The sequence below is a fragment of the Lissotriton vulgaris genome, chromosome 6 (genome assembly GCF_964263255.1).
Source record: "Lissotriton vulgaris chromosome 6, aLisVul1.2, whole genome shotgun sequence".
Lineage (NCBI taxonomy): Eukaryota > Metazoa > Chordata > Amphibia > Caudata > Salamandridae > Lissotriton > Lissotriton vulgaris.
Genome location: NC_141694.1, coordinates 1760332788 through 1760348762, shown reverse-complemented (window position 1 = coordinate 1760348762; position 15975 = coordinate 1760332788). Strand labels below are relative to the sequence as shown.

At 47.1% G+C, this 15975-nt stretch overlaps 1 protein-coding gene and 1 pseudogene across 2 annotated transcripts in view; both read right to left on the bottom strand.

Annotated features, from left to right (window-relative positions):
• Positions 1-9210, bottom strand: part of KIF13B (kinesin family member 13B) — a 698786-nt gene extending 689576 nt beyond the window's left edge. Inside the window, exon 1 of one of the 2 annotated variants that reach the window (XM_086927999.1) lies at positions 9059-9210. Coding sequence is in view for 1 of the 2 variants with exons in the window: in XM_086928000.1 (XP_086784126.1) it covers positions 9059-9113 (55 nt within the window). In the remaining variant the exon portion in view is untranslated. The remainder of the gene's footprint in view (positions 1-9058) is intronic. The other variant, XM_086928000.1, reaches the window with a different exon arrangement.
• A 115-nt stretch (positions 9211-9325) lies between these two features.
• LOC147709427 (uncharacterized) lies at positions 9326-14820 on the bottom strand (annotated as a pseudogene).
• Between the last annotated feature and the right edge of the window lie 1155 nt (positions 14821-15975).

The window sequence follows — 15975 nt, the reverse complement described above, 5'->3', positions numbered from 1 at the left end:
TTTCAGAAGACACAAGATTTGGTTAAATTTTTCACAAGGAGAACAACTATCTGATGACAAAAGTAGGGCCACAGAAAGCAAAAGGTTTGTGTTACTTTCAACTTTACCTATGAATCACTGGACCGTGAAGATGCCCAGATTGGGGATCTGCCAGAGTACCTAGTGTAGGAAGGTGGATATCTGATTATGGTTACCCCCAACTTTTTGCCTAGTGTTTAGCTGGTTTTCGACTTAGTTGGCCTGGGATCCTGCTATTCAGGACCCCAGGCTGCCTGCTCTCTCTGTTAAAATCGACTCCATGTACCTTAGGTACATATCTAATTGGATATTGGGTCACTCTTGTAAGTCCTTGAACAGTGTACCATAGGTACCCAGGGCATAAGTAAACCCAAGGCCTACCGCATGTATTATGCCACCCCTTGCTAGCCATCCAAATCTGACACAACTGGCTGATCAATCAGCTGGGGCAAGGTGGTGTAATCACCCTTTGCTTTAGATATAGTATACCTATATCTAACCCTAAAATGGACACATATACTCCTATAAGTCACTCCTATGGCAGGCCTTAACAATCCTGGAGGCAGAGTGCTTGGAGTTATGTGAGATAGTGCTCTGGCATGAGCTGAGCCTGTCTGCAGCTTTCGGAACCAAGTCCTTTAGCTGTTTCCATGATAACGCTATACCATATACTCTTAAGTGCATTATAACCTCGCGGTTATTGCTAGCTTTGGCATTGCATTATCAAAACATGTCGAGTAAAGTGTCATACAAATTGGAATACTACCCCCTCGCCAGTTCTGGCGACGGGGGTAGCATTCCACCCTTCTAGAGGGACGCAACATGTATGTAACTGTGAACCCCGGTTAAAGTTAACTCGAGCCTCAGCATCACAAAATGGATGCTGCCACCACAGACACAAGTCTGACCTCCTGCTGCTGGGAGTCCTTCCAGCGAGGGAGAATTGGACAAAGGGTTTCCTGCCTAGGGAGGTGCTAGCACCACCCCAGACAGGATTTTGTGTATTAGGTAGGACAGGCCTGAAAGGAATGAGACATGCCTGGGGCATACAAGGTGCCCTGTGCATACACCGGTTCAAACCAGTTGCTGAGGCACACTCCAGCCCCAGCTCTGGCGCGAAACCGGACAAAGGATAGCGGGTGTAACCACCCCCCTTCCTGGTCCCACCCATAGGAGGGACCTAGTCATAGTACAGCCCCCTTTAGGAGAATAAAGGTAGGATCTGGTCCCATTCCAAATTAGATTAATCCTGATTTGAAACTCTACAAGAAGAAACTCTGGACTTCGACGTTTTGCTCCACAGAAGACTGAAGAAGTCTCCCTTGTGGCCAAGGAGTGACCACCCTGCACAAGCAGGCACCATCAAGCGTTCCAGCGGTTCACTTTGTCGTCTTCCCGAGTGGATTCAGACTTCAGAGCCCGACGGGACCCGGACTTCCAGACCTCTCCGACCTCTACCTACATCTGCAGCACAGCTGAGATCCGTGGGTGCGACGAGACACGTGGGACCGGCCATCTTGGAGAAACTGCACTTCGCTTCCAGCACGACTTCAGAGGCATCCTCGACGAAGTGCTTTGGGGATTGAGAAGCCCCAGCCCCGAGCAGCTCCTGCACAGAAGATCAGCCCTCCAGCATCCACAAGATCTGCGTGGGGCCCTTTTGCTTGATTTCTGCTCGACGCGTTGTCTGGTCACTTGCCGGCTGGCTAGTGGCCTCCTAGACGACGATCCCTGAAATCCACACCATTCGTCTGGTTGCTCCAGACTGGCCCCTGCTTCCCTGCAAAGGAGAAGCACCCCGGACCCTCCTGGTCCGCACCAGACGCCTTTTCCACTCACCGCGTGGGTTGCCTTTGCCAAGGCCTGTTGACGCCGAATCCGGATCCAACACTGCCGACAGCAAGAGCCTGCGTGGGACAGCTCGTGCCTCCATCCTGGTCGTTGAAGACACCACCTGGTCCACGTGGCTGCAGAGTCAAGCGTCCACTCTTCACCGGATCGCGACAACGGCATCTGGTTCCACCCCAGTCACTGGCTAGTGACTGAACATTGTCCCCTCTGCTTTCAGGTCTTCATCTTCCTTGATCGACCCTTGGATCACTCCGGACATCAACCTTCTGGCCGCCTGCAGCATCTTTTCTTCCAGGTTCCATAGACTTCAACGCGGAAACCCAACACACTTTGACACCTATGCACCTGCAGCCCGTGGGTGAGGTAACAAGAGCATTTCGGTGCTCAAGGGTAGATTAACTCTCCTAGTGTCCAGATTTCCAGTCGTTTTAGTCCTAGCTAGTCGAAACTGTCTAATACTTACCTTTTCGTAATTTGTACTGTCCATTGATTTTGTTACGCATCTCGCGTGTGAGTTCACACTCTGCACACACGTCCCGTGGGCCTCCTATTACTTACCTCAGGTTAGGATAGTGTAGTCCCAGCGATCCTACAGCCTCTGGACAGCTCCATTCCTTCTATCGATCTCCTTATACCATTTACTTAGTATATGGTTTGTCATGCCCCTAGGGCACCATTGTAACTTGTGCAACTTAACATATTTTTCTTAAGAGTCTTGTCATGTGCTTACCCCTCTGACCTCAAAGAGTTCAGAGGTGTATGTTAGTTAATAAATATCTTGTTTATTTTCATAACTACCTGTGTGGTGTCCTTTCATTTGGTATTCAAGGGGTTATACGTGGTAAAACAGCTGGCTTCACATGCCAAAAGAGTTTAGCCTAAGACTGCTTTGTCCATGCTACCATTAGGATAGCTGGTCTATAAGGTTGACTTACAACCATAAGGGTTGTTTGGACTGATACAAGGTGATCACTAGAACTAGTGAGCATCATATATCAGGCCAACTTCTCACATCTAGTACCAAAGTTCTAGTATGAGCAATAGATGGGAGCCCATATCATGCTAAAGAATAAAAAAAAAAATTAAAATCCTATCTCTCGTGGCTTTATGTTGTGGCTTTCCACCTGTAGAAGAATTGCCATCAAGATGATGCGGTTGGCGTTTTAAGTATCTAAATGGCATAGCTCTAAAGTATCTAGGGAAATTCACCAGGTTGACACTGCAAATTGGACAAAGATTTTACAATCGACTCTTCCCCAGGTTTAAATCTAAATATTGAAGTTAGTGTCGCAGGAGATACTCCGTTCGAGCCCTAAACTGGGGAATAACCTCACACCCAACGACAGCAGGGTAAGGAGCAGTAGACTTGGTTCCGGGGTGCGCGCGTGCGATTGTGTGTACAGTACAAGTCTGAACCCAAAGCACTGGCAGCTACCTGCATACTCATTATTAATTCAACAAAAGGAGATCCATCCAGCACAAGCTGATGTTATTTATAGGCTGCAGGTTGCCGTAAACTTGTGTAGCTTCTCCCGCACCCAAACAGGTTATATTTCCTTTAAGGAGAAAAAATAGAAATTCAAGGGACAAAATAATGAACTTCTTCCCGACAAGACGGCACAAAAAATTCTACACAGAAAAAAAGGAGTAAGTGCGTTTTATAGCTGGACTCACTTGATTATATTTACAAAAACAAAACATGTTGGTCATATTGCTTCCTGTGGGTGGCTTTACTAAAACTCCGACAATAAGCCTGGCGTTACCAGCTTCAAGGAGGCGACTGGTCCCCGAGCTTTGAGTGACAGGTTCGGAGTTCCAGGATAGGAAGGCAGGTCTGCAGAAGAAAGGAGGATGCTGAAAGTAAGAGGTAAGTCGCCTTGATCTACAGGGAGAGGCCTCCCTGTCCGGCTCGTGCTGCAGATGAGGTGGCTCTAGAAACCTCCAGGCTCGCCTGTGCCAATGACCTGTATCTTGGACATGGACGAGTGATGCTGGAATGCTCACACGTGAGCTGACGTGTTCAGGCCCAATGCCCTGTGTGAAAGTTGGTAACTCGGAGGAGGACTCCAGATGTGGGTTCGGAAACCATCATTTAAAGGTCTCGGATTACCAGCTAAACGGAAGACCACAAGAACAGAACCGCAGGACGTACGCGGGTTTCGCAAAGCTTTAATTGGGCTTTAAATCCCCAAAGTTTAACGGAGCCGTGTTACCGCGGTTTCAACATTACTAATGTGGCTCCCTCTGGTCAATAACCGACTGGTCTGCCCACGTGCTCATGCCAGCCTACGCTGCCTCCCGGGCTGGAGAACCCCCGCTCTGCACTGGAGTACACAACATGCACCGAGCTTCTCGGATATCTGTTCCACTGAACCATTGTTTACGTAATCTAATTAAAATGTGTTTGCACTCTCTCAACACAGCATACCTCTGGAGCGCGACATTTTACCAGGCTGCAGAGCGTTCAGTGCATTTCTGAGAGGCTTCATTTCCCACTTAGAATTCTTCATGGTTCCCATACGGGTGACCTCCTGCTCTGCTCCTGTGAGCCAGGCTGACCTGCTCCTGTGAGCCTGGCTGACCTTCTCCTGTGAGCCTGGCTGACCTTCTCCTGTGAGCCTGGCTGACCTTCTCCTGTGAGCCTGGCTGACCTTCTCCTGTGAGCCTGGCTGACCTTCTCCTGTGAGCCTGGCTGACCTTCTCCTGTGAGCCTGGCTGACCTTCTCCTGTGAGCCTGGCTGACCTTCTCCTGTGAGCCTGGCTGACCTTCTCCTTTGAGCCTGGCTGACCTCCTCCTGTGAGCCTGGCTGACCTCCTCCTGTGAGCCTGGCCGACTCTCTGATTAGCCCTCTAGAGAGAGGCTCACTTACTAAGGCGGCTCCATTCTGCAGTGGCAGCCAGCTGTTAATACAGTACAAGTGGCCCCTGACACATGCTGCATCTGTGGGCGTCAGCATATGTCAGGGCTGGGTGCTCCTGTACTTTGCTGTAAACATTGCATAATGTCATCTTTGTCTCGTGCCCATGTGTCCTCCTGGAAGTGCCAGCACCCTGGCAATCAGTAACGCGCATGTAGAGATGAGAGGATAACCATCTCACCGTTCAGATTATGAAGCGAAGTACACAACCCAGACTGTCCCTCTATCGCAGGGGTGTCCAGTGTAGGACCACGAGGGCTGGAGACACTCCAGAGTTTTACATATCCACAAACATTTACATAGAGCTGAATTTATTTACATACGAAATGATTATCTTGAATATATGGCATGTGTCCGCCGCCTTCGGTAGAGCTTCAAGTATGAAGCCGACTTACAGTCTGGTAACACAACCAACTTCTCCTAGGATAAAAAGAACCCTGAATAGGAGCTATTCTGCTCCGATAGGAGCCCTGTGTCTAGAAGGCCACACCGCCAGCATCCATCGAGCAGGTCCTTACAGTCTGCGACGAGTCAGCCATGGGCAGCGAGCGGGACTGTGCACCATGTCCAATGTTTGAACGGTAGAGACTGATAACAAACATATTACGAACTGATGCAATAATGACATACGGGGTAAAGGGACCCTGAAGTGTCCTTCGATTAGGCTTTCACTTTCTCTGCTGCAACCAGCTCCTAGTCTCTAAAGGACTATTTTTGAATGAATAACTGTGCCTTCTGCTCAAGGGTTTTTATAAGGGATGGTAATTTGCAGCAACATTTTGCACAACTTTGCGACACATAGGCACCTGTGCAAAGCTTTAGTAAATGCTTCACAGGTTGAACCACCTTCCTGGAGATGAACAGCACAAACAGGGCAATTGTTTTGCAATTCTTGCACTAACTCCAAGACGTGCCTGGGCAATGGCTGTGGGCGATGCATACTACACTGGGCGGCCTCAATAGCTTTAACAGGCACCCAAATGTGATAAGTTAAAGGCTATATATTTGAATCAAACTGAAGTACTGTAACTGCTTTTTGCTTTTAATCACTATTGCTGCACTTGATGAATCGCTCTGCTCGACCAATGCTGGTCACCTCACTCCCTTCTTTTCCTGCTGAATGAAACAAATTATTAATTACTGGCAGAGGACGGTATTGGGCACCTGTAAATCTTCCTGCCTGTACTGCGTTACAGCGTGTACATTTACATTCGAGAAGAGTGTATTTTCATGTGTGTACTGAAGGCCTCAGAAGCATTCAGACCAAGCTTGCAGTTACTACATCCAGAATGTAAAGACCCGTCACCAGCATCCGAAGACCCAGCCCTGAGGATATCTTTGGAAATACTTAGAACTTGGAGATAAAGGCTTAACGCAGGCTTCACTGGGGAAACTCCAGTAGTCTGAACTCCTCGATTGTTTGCGGCCTGCCCTTTAAACTGCTGTATTGCAGCTTAAGAACGAAAGTGAAACAGGGAACAGTGCGAAAGGCTTGCCTTTTCATTTCGTATTCAAACTTGTTCAGTTTACATGGTCTCCTGATGGGAGACATGGGGTAAGAAGAACTTTAAGCCACAAATCCAACAACCTCCATAGGGTGTTTCCCAAGTAAGAGGAAAACTGGACTTCCGTAGCTAAAGGAAAACTTAAACAAAACCATCACAAACTATACAAACAATGGCAGCTGTTAAAGAAAGAGGCTGTATACTGGAGTGTACCAACTTCAGCAAGCACGTGTGACACTGAACACAAAGTGTCTTAAATACTGCAGCATGAATACAAAGTGCCCTCCTAGGGACTATTGTTAATGTTTGCAAATAAAAGACAGCTCCTGCTTGTTCTCCACCCACAGGACGAGCTACCAATAAGGTGAAACAAGGACAAATAAAGAAACAGCAAACATTCTAAACAAAGCAATGCGTCACATTCAAGATTGTCAGATAGTTCAGCGCGGCAGCCAGGCAAGACAGACATCTGTGTATAATCCTCAGGTCACAGACTCTGAGGTTTCCATCCGCTGGAATGGATTACACGAGGTCCAAGGAGTCTGGTATTTGTAAAAACTATTGCTCAAGTGCAGAGAACCCCTACAGAAAGCGGTGCGCACTGCAGAAGCACTTAACATGCTGGTCTGGGTCTCTGGATAGAGATATCCCGTCATTAAATGCCAGCACAGCCTGAGGCGGAAGGGCTGTAAATCTATGAGTACATGGCACTCAGAGTCAGAAGACTGCTCTAAATTAAACAGGGAGAAGCAAAAGACAACAGTTGGAATGTTAGACCACATTTCTCACTCAAATGTGGTGTCAATGGTAATTTAAGTTTACTTACAAACATTTGCGTAAATGAAGCATACGCCCTGTATAGTAAGATGCAGCTGTGCAAGAGCAGCAGCTGTAGTATCACACTTCCTTAAACTATGAACAGCAACACACCAAAACGTCCCTTTATTTACGCTGAATATTTTTTTCCAGAATTCCCCCCACTTTAGTACTTTATGCAGACACACCAGGTGATAAATGCTCCTGGTGAATCACAACACTAGAGTCAGACATTGTATTGTAATTGCCCTTTTATAGAGCAAACCTACCCTGACAACAAATTGAAGCACACGTGGCGGTAGCACCCTACTATGGAAAGTAAGGTTAGTGGTTAATCCACTAGTTGTTGGTTGTTTGATTTTGGGATTAGTTGTGCATCCTGAAGGAAACCATTCCATGCAGTTTCTTGGCAGTAGATTAAATCAAAAGGTGTTTGATGTGATCATTAGACAGGATACATGAGTTAATGCAAATGGTTGGTGGGATATATGCATTCATGCACGAATTGAATTCTGAAGTAAGTTCTATGTTAAAATAGAAACTGACAAAGGTTGGAGAGCAGAAATAGGGTGATGTCTATTGCTGCTACCTATCCACAAGGGCATGTTAAAATCCTGGTACTGTTTGTTTTCTTCTGTGGGGTTTTTTTGTTCGTATAATTAAACATATTATAAAGGTTTAAAACAATCTGGTGCTACATCAAGAAAGCAACCAAACGTCCTCCACAACCAAGTGTTGAAAGTAAACAAACACACCCTCGCAGCTGCAAACTCCCTCTGGAGCAGTCACAGAGAATCCTAAAATAGGAGGCCACAAGCAGAAGAGGAGCCTTCCTTCTGGCATACAACCAGCCCGAAAGAAGCACTACAAGTCTTATTTGGAGACATTTTAGACAACAAGCTAGCATGCAACAGATCACTTGCAAGAACCATTAGCAGCCATTGAAGAATAATTCACTGGTCAAAAACTGACAGCATAAATACCGAACACCAGCACAGATCATACCACAAACGCATAGAGTTTACAAGTTGTCAATAGGTAGACTTTGGAGAAACAAACACTTTCTTCTGCACGTCCAACCTACACTTGGGCCATCTAATTCCCCATATTCCGGAAAAAAATCAAGTATTTGCAGTTACATGTGAAGTAGGGAAACTGTCAAAAGACCCAGTAAAACAAATCTGCACACATTATCAAAAAGACAGTGTATACAACCTGGAAACTGAAACTACCACTGTAGGCAAGATAGTGAGGTTTAAAGCATTTTACGCTGTTACTTTGTCAAAACTTGTTTAACCTGTACCAGTAAAGTATTTTGTATTGCATAAGATGAGGTGGTATGCACTTTCTGTTGGATTGTGGAAGACAGATTGGTAGGGAGAGAAGGGGGTCTTCCCCTGAAGAAAAAGGGGCGGGGTGTAATGTTGAAGGAGGGTAGAGGTGTGCCTTATAATGAAAGAGGAAGAGGGTATGCCTTCTTCATTGTGATAAGTGGTGGGTCTGTGTTTGTCTGGGAAAGTTTTGTGGGAAGAAACAGTAAAGTTTTACTTCCCCCCCCAAAAAAAATATCGGGCGAGGGGTGCAGTTCTGGTTAAATGAGACAATGCATGTCCCAGGGAGGAAGCGGTGCCTCCTTAAATAAAGAGTTGCAGAGTGTTAAAAGTTTCTGTCAATGTTTACTCTCATTCTAAACTGGCTGCCAAGTATGACCCAGCTGCAGGAAGGTCCAGCCTGGTAACCCCCGCCTTCTCCAGCGCTCTCAGCCAGCTCTCCCTGGTCTGCACGCCCAGGTGCAGCAGGTACCGCCAGCTCACTCCCGGCGCCCCCGCCTGCAGCCAGTGTGAGCTGTCAGTGCCGGGCTGCACCTTGCCCTGCCACCCAGGGAGCCACCAAGAGTTTTCGAATAGGGGTGCGGGCTTCTGCCCGCCTCCCCGAAGGCGCTGCTCTCACCTCTCTTGTTCATGGGACGGAGCCGCACCGCCACTTTCACGTTGGAGCCGCTCATCCTCGTCCCCGCCGCCTTCTTGCCACCCCTCGGCTTCCGTCTCCTTCTGGGATGGAGAAAAACCACCCGGAGCGCGAGAACAAGAGTGGGCGGGGCCAGGAGAGAGAGGCGTGGTCCTCGAAAGGGGACGTCACCTTGCAGGGATGGGTTATGCAAAGAGGCCAGACGCCCTCTGTAATACGATCTGTCGTCACGGGGTATCGACCGCACTCTCAAGAGAGCAGCTGTGTCAAATGTGGCGGCCATTTTGGAATGGGATAGTTTCCTAAAAACCTAACTCGACAAACTGAAATTTAACAAAGAAAAACTTACTTAATCAAATGAATTATCTATTACAGTTTGATATTTTCTCTGTTTTCTTCTATTTTGCATGTTATAGTGAGTTGGCACATAGCCAAAACATACATGCCAACATTTCAGGAGAGCAAAGTGGGAGATTTTAAAAAAAAATCGGGAGAATGTGGCTTTGAATCGGGTTACTGTCAAATATGGGCTTTGGAAGTGTGTTGCTGTAGGATCGGACATTTGAAACGTAAATGCACGTTTTTTTCTTACCTTTCAGAAGCCTAGAGCGCAATGGCAGGCAGAGATGGTGATGCAAGTGTTGGGCACTGGCCTGGCAGGTTGTTGGCAGTACATACTCCCCCCACCCCCCTGTGGCAGCCCGGGCTGAAACAGCTCTCCCCACCCCCCCCCCCCCCCCCAGTACTTCGCAGATCTTTAAAAGATGATTCCCTTGTTAATGACGCTTTGTTGGTTTTTCACCCCTTCGAGAGCCCCTGCATCGCCACTCTTAGTTGGAAGAATTAGCACTTTACACAGTACCAAGCACTGTCAAATGAAAACCCCAAGGAATCGGGTTTTTGCTTGTAGGAATCGGGAGGCGGGAGACTAGCCTTCAAATCGGTAGTCTCACGCCTGAATCGGGAGGGTTGGCATGTCTGCCAAAATGTAGATTTTCCTAGTTTTTATGACGGAAAGTCTTAATTTTATTAAAGACACGGAGGCGAGTATTATGCTTTCTTATCTTGCATTTTATTCAATAGCAGCCAAGATAAGTGTAAAACTACAGTTCCCAGAGGGCCAGGTAACAACTGGGCCATGGGAATGGGAAAAAACGAGAGTATGGCAACCAATCAGCAGTCACATTATAGATAAGAGAACACACTGACTGCGCAGCTTCCTCTTTTCGCTGAGAGCCAGTCAGATAACAATAGAAAATAAAGGAAATATAGCCATAACCAGAAGGAACGCCAAAGTCCAGGAACAGAAGTCCTTAATTACTGGGATCCAGAGCCAAAGTCCAACGAAAGGATCCGAAGAAGGAACTGGAAGGACCGGAGTGGAAATCCAAGCAGGAGATGAACGAAGCCTTTGTAGAGTAGATCTTCTATGATGAGGCAAGCGGCAAGGCCGGATTCGCTGTTGGGAGGGAGAACACATGTTAATAGTGTAGCGGCGGGATAATACTCGCCTCCGTGTCTTTAATAAAATTAAGACTTTCCGTCATAAAAACTAGGAAAATCTACATTTTATGGCAAGACCGGAGGCTCCTATTATGCTTGTTTAAAGCAAATCAATAACATCAGAAGCAACAGAATGAAGAGGCTTGCAGTAAAACATGCGGAAAATACTGTCATTGGACCAATCTGCTGATCTCAGTATGTCCTCTAAACGGGAGCCAGCCCAAAAGGCCTTAGAAGCCATGGCTCCTCTAGCCGAGTGTGCTCCGAAAACGGAGACATCAATACCGGCAAGGGACATAACCCAGCGAACCCACCTGGCAAGGGTAGGGGAGGAAACCGGGAGGTGGGGTTTACGAAAGGAAATAAGGAGTTGGGAACAAGAGGGCGTTCCTTTGTTCATACATTTTCAAACATTGACCCACACAAAGTTGGGGTTGATCTGGAAAATAGGGATAAAAAACAGAGTCTAAATTAGTCTTCGTGCGCCTATGAATCTGGAACAGCACCCCTGTAGGGGAAAATTGGCGAGAAGAGACATCCAAAGCTCTGACATCAGAAAACTCTTTTGATAGACACTAAGCAAAGTAACATAGTAAGTTTAGCCGATAACATTTTGAGAGACAAAGCAGAATTACAGGGCCAATTCAAAAACAGTTTAAGTACAACAGAAACATCCCATAAAGAAGTATACTTAGCCAACGGTGGTTTTGCGCATCGAACACCTTTGAGGAGGCGACAAATCAGAGGATGAGAGCCTACAGGTTTCCCGTCAATTTGTGAGTGGTTGAGGGAAATAGCCGAACGATAGAGATTTATGGTGTGATAGGCTTTCCCAGCGCTGGCTTGAGAAGCCAGGAAGTTGATAACAAAACCTAGAGGGGCTGAAAAGGGATCGAGAGACCTTTCCAGACACCAGCTTGCCCAAAGAGACCAGGCGGATTTGTAGGCTTTGGAAGTGCCTGGAGCCCAGGCTTGGCTGATAAAGTGAGCAGCCTCTTGTGAAATGAGGATGTCAGAAGGGGGAGGCTGGAAACTTTCCAAGCCGACAGAGAGAGGGAGTTGTCCGAGATCAGACAGTGACGCTCGCCCTGAGGGTTGAGAAGAAGATCGTCGAAGGACGGCAGAAGTACAGGAAAATCTATCGCCATCTCCAGGAGAACTGGGAACCAGATTTGAGCTTGCCAGAAGGGAGCTATTAGTACTATTAGTACTAGAGAAGTTTCCTGACGGCGGACTTGCGCCAGCACTCTGTTGATCATTATGAAAGGAGGAAAGGCATAATTGAGTTGACGAGACCAATCCTGGAGGAAAGCATCCGTGGCTAGAGCAAGGGGGTCCGGACGCCAGCTGAAAAACTGGGGCAAATGCGAATTGAGGCGAGAAGCAAAGAGATCGATAGAAAAGGGACCCCATAAAAGAGAAAGAGAACGAAAGACGGAGGGACAAAGCCTCCAATCGCTGGAGTCGCGAAGGAACCTGGAGTGCCAATCTGCCACAGAATTGAGGTCGCCTGGAAGGTACTCCGCAGTCAAGGAGAGATGATGAGCAAGGCAATATTCCCATAGGCTTTTTGCTAAATCTGCTAGAGGCTTGGACTTGGTGCCGCCGAGATGATTTATGTAGCGAACCGCAGAAACATTGGCCATGCGTAAAAGTATGGAACAGTGGATCCTGTCTTTGGAAAGACTTTTGATCGCAAAGGAACCAGCAAGCATCTCTAAACAATTTATGTGCAGCCTGGACTCCTCTTTTGACCATGCTCCTCCAGTTGAGATTGGACCACAGCGGGCACCCCAACCCGATAGACTGGCATCGGATTCTAAAACAAGATCTGGGGTTGTGGCGAAGATAGTGCGCCCGTTCCACGCATCTAAATGGTCTATCCACCATTGCAGTTCTGTGCGGGATTCCTGGTCTAAGGCGATGACGTCTGAATAAGCTAGGCCTTGGCGAAGGTGCCTGATCTTTAAGCGTTGAAGGGCCCGATAGTGCAGAGGGCCCGGAAATATCGCCTGAATAGAGGAAGAAAGAAGACCGACAATCCTGGCCAGAGATCTGAGGGAAATGACAGAAAGATGGAGCACAGAGGCGATCTCCGTCTTGATTTTGGAAATTTTGGAAAGGGGAAGGCGTAAAGACGCCGCCACCGAGTCCACAAGGAAACCCAGAAATTCCATGTTCTGAGAGGGAACCAGAGAAGATTTCTCGAGGTTCACAAGGAAACCCAAGTCCTGAAGAAGACATTGAGTGGTCTGGAGATCTGCAAGGAGACCCTGTTTGTCCAGGTTCAGAATAAGAATATCGTCTAAGTAGATTATGAGTCTGATACCAAGGGAGCGAAGAAAAGCGACCACAGGCTTCAGAAGTTTTGTGAAGCACCATGGTGCAGAAGAGAGACCAAAGGGAAGAGAGGTGAAACAATAGGTCACTCCTGACCACTGGAATTGAAGGAATTTCCAATGAGATTGGTGGATAGGAACCGTAAGATAGGCATCTTGAAGATCTAACCGGACCATCCAATCGTTCGGTCGAAGGGTATCCCTCAGATGAAGGATTGTCTCCATTTTGAAATGACGATACACCACGAAGTGGTTGAACCATTTTAGGTTTATGACAGTGCGTAATTTCTTGTTTTTCTTTTGGACCAGAAAAATGGAGCTTAAAAAGCCTGTAGAGTCATAGGGAAAAACTCGGATGGCTTGTTTCTGTAAAAGGGACTGCAGCTCGATTGAGATGAGGTTGGACATGAGGGAAGAAAACACCAGAGGAGGAGGGAAAGAGGTCTGGACAGGAGGAGAGTAAAATTCTATAAGATAGCCTTGAACTGTGCTGAGAACCCACGGGTCTACACTTATGGCTTGCCATTTTGGAAGAAACAGTTTTAATCGACCCCCGACAGGAGGGAAAGAAGAAAGGCTTACCTTGTTGATTGGAATTGGAGTTGCGATAACCTTTGCATCCCCTGCCGCGGAAACCACGTCCTCTTTGTGGGTAAAACTGCGGCTTGTAATCTTGGGAGTTGTCGTAAGCACCTTTGGAGCCTTGATTGTAGGGACGGCCGGAAAAGCGACCCCTGCCTCGTCCGGCCCGTCCAAAAACCCGAGGGGCGAAAGTCTTTTTAATGGATTGTTGAGCCTTGTCAAGAGAGGCAAAGGTAGAGACAAAGCGACTAATGTCACAAACCAAATTCTCCCCAAAGAGGAGGCCATTTGCCTTAGAGCCGGGGTCCATAGGAGCGAGGTTAGCAAGCTTGGGGTCCAACTTGATCAAAAGACCCTTACGTCTCTCATGGGTAATGGCTGCGTTGGCATTGCCCAAAAGGCAAAAGGCACGTTGAACCCACATGGAGATGTCATCAGCTGAAAGATCTGAACCATCAAGACGGGCAGACTCTGCCATATCGAAGATTCGGGCCAAAGGACCAACAATATCCAACATTTTATCCTGACATGTGGACCATGCTTTATCAACCCCGCGTCAAGGGTCTTTACCAAATTTAGAAAAGAAGGTAAGGAGTGGTTGGTCAATGGAAGGGACAAGGGTGATTTTATCAGGGAGGGCAGGTTTGGGACATTCAGATTTTAATCTTGAACGGACCGAAGCTTCCAGAGGGAGCCGAAGACGGGCAGAAATATATTCCCCAACGTGATGTGATGGAAACCATTCAGTTGAGTTGGGATGGCGAATGGAGGACGGGTCAAACATAGGAAGACCCTCCGAATCATAAACTGGGTCAAAGTTAAAGGAATCACTTTTGGGAATTTTGGGAGGGGGGTGTCAGTGACATCAAAAATATCACACAAGTCGTCAGCATCAGGCATCTCATCATCCGTGTCCAAAATGGTGGAAATTACTAATTTCTTAGTAGGAGACTCTGCGTGCTTGGATTTCTGTTTTCTCTTACCCTCTGTACCGACAAACCCCTCCTTAGAAGGAGGCCTGGGAGGCACCACGTCCTCATCCATAGGCGAGAAGGACTCGCTAACCAAAACTGACGCCTTTTTAGGCTTTTGCACAGAAGCAGAGTGTTCCACCTTGCGTTTTCTGCTATCCCCCGCAGATTGGGCCAAAATCTTGGACAACATGCTGACCATAGAGTTCTCCATATTCTTTGACATCCTTTTCATGGAGACTTCAACTGCCTGTTCGACAAAATTATTAATAAACTTATGAAGGTCCTGTTTAAGAGACCCATTGTCCATGTTAGAGGGATTTTCCTCAGAAGAGCTCTCATTCTCCATGATAAATAAATGTGGCAGGTAAGGGTTAATTTTCTGTGAGGAAAAAATGAGGGGCGTGTAAAAAGGGGCGTGAAAAAAGGGGCGGGTCGGCTGCAAAACACGGCAGCGAGGAGACCGGAGGAAAGGCAGGCTAAAGAGAAGAGCTCCGATGTGTAAAAGCGACCGCTGAGGAAAGCGGCGGTGAAAGGCGGCAGCGAAGCACAGAAGGACAGCTCCAGAAGCGGTGAGAGGCAGCGCGAGGAGCGCGAGAGCCGCGGAGCATGGAAATACCAAAAAAAGGGCGGGAGGGGGGGGGGGAGAAAGAGAAGCCGGTAACCAGAACCGGTCAACAGAAAACACGCGAGTAGCGCGAACTCAGAGGCGCAATAGCGCTAACTCAGGCAGAATAATTCAACAATAAGCATGAAATACAAGTTCAAATAAACAAATATCATTAATTAATAGCGAGCATAGATAAGGGAACACTTATCTGACTGCGAGCAGCAAGAAAAGAGGAAGCTGCGCAGTCAGTGTGTTCTCTTATCTATAATGTGACTGCTGATTGGTTGCCATACTCTCGTTTTTTCCCATTCCCATGGCCCAGTTGTTACCTGGCCCTCTAGGAACTGTAGTTTTACACTTATCTTGGCTGCTATTGAATAAAATGCAAGATAAGAAAGCATAATAGGAGCCTCCGGTCTTGCCATAAAATTAGAACTGAACCCTATGCTTTTTGCCCCTCCGGCAGATGGGTACCTGTATATTGCTCAACAGGATGGTTTTTTTTGCACATTTATATATGGCGAACTCGACCCGAAGGTAATGGAGCGCTTTACATGAGCACTGGTTACTTTACACAAGGACATATTCATTCATGTTCATTTTCCTGTCGTTCGAGTGGTGATAGGAAAGCCAACAATCTGAACTCTATGCAAAGGGATTAAAGGTGGATATAAGAAGTATTGGAAATAAGCATTGACAAAGCCAATAGTCCTGCCTTTTGACTATGCCAGTGTAGACCTATTTACTTTGCCACTTTCTTGGAGATTTTATTCCAGATTTGCAAAAAGTAAAAACAGGCTTGTTTGCTAGAGCTGAACAGCTTCAGAAAAAAACAAGCATTTGCAATGCAATAGGTCTCGCATTTGCGAGAGGTTGAGCTATTGGCATTGTAAA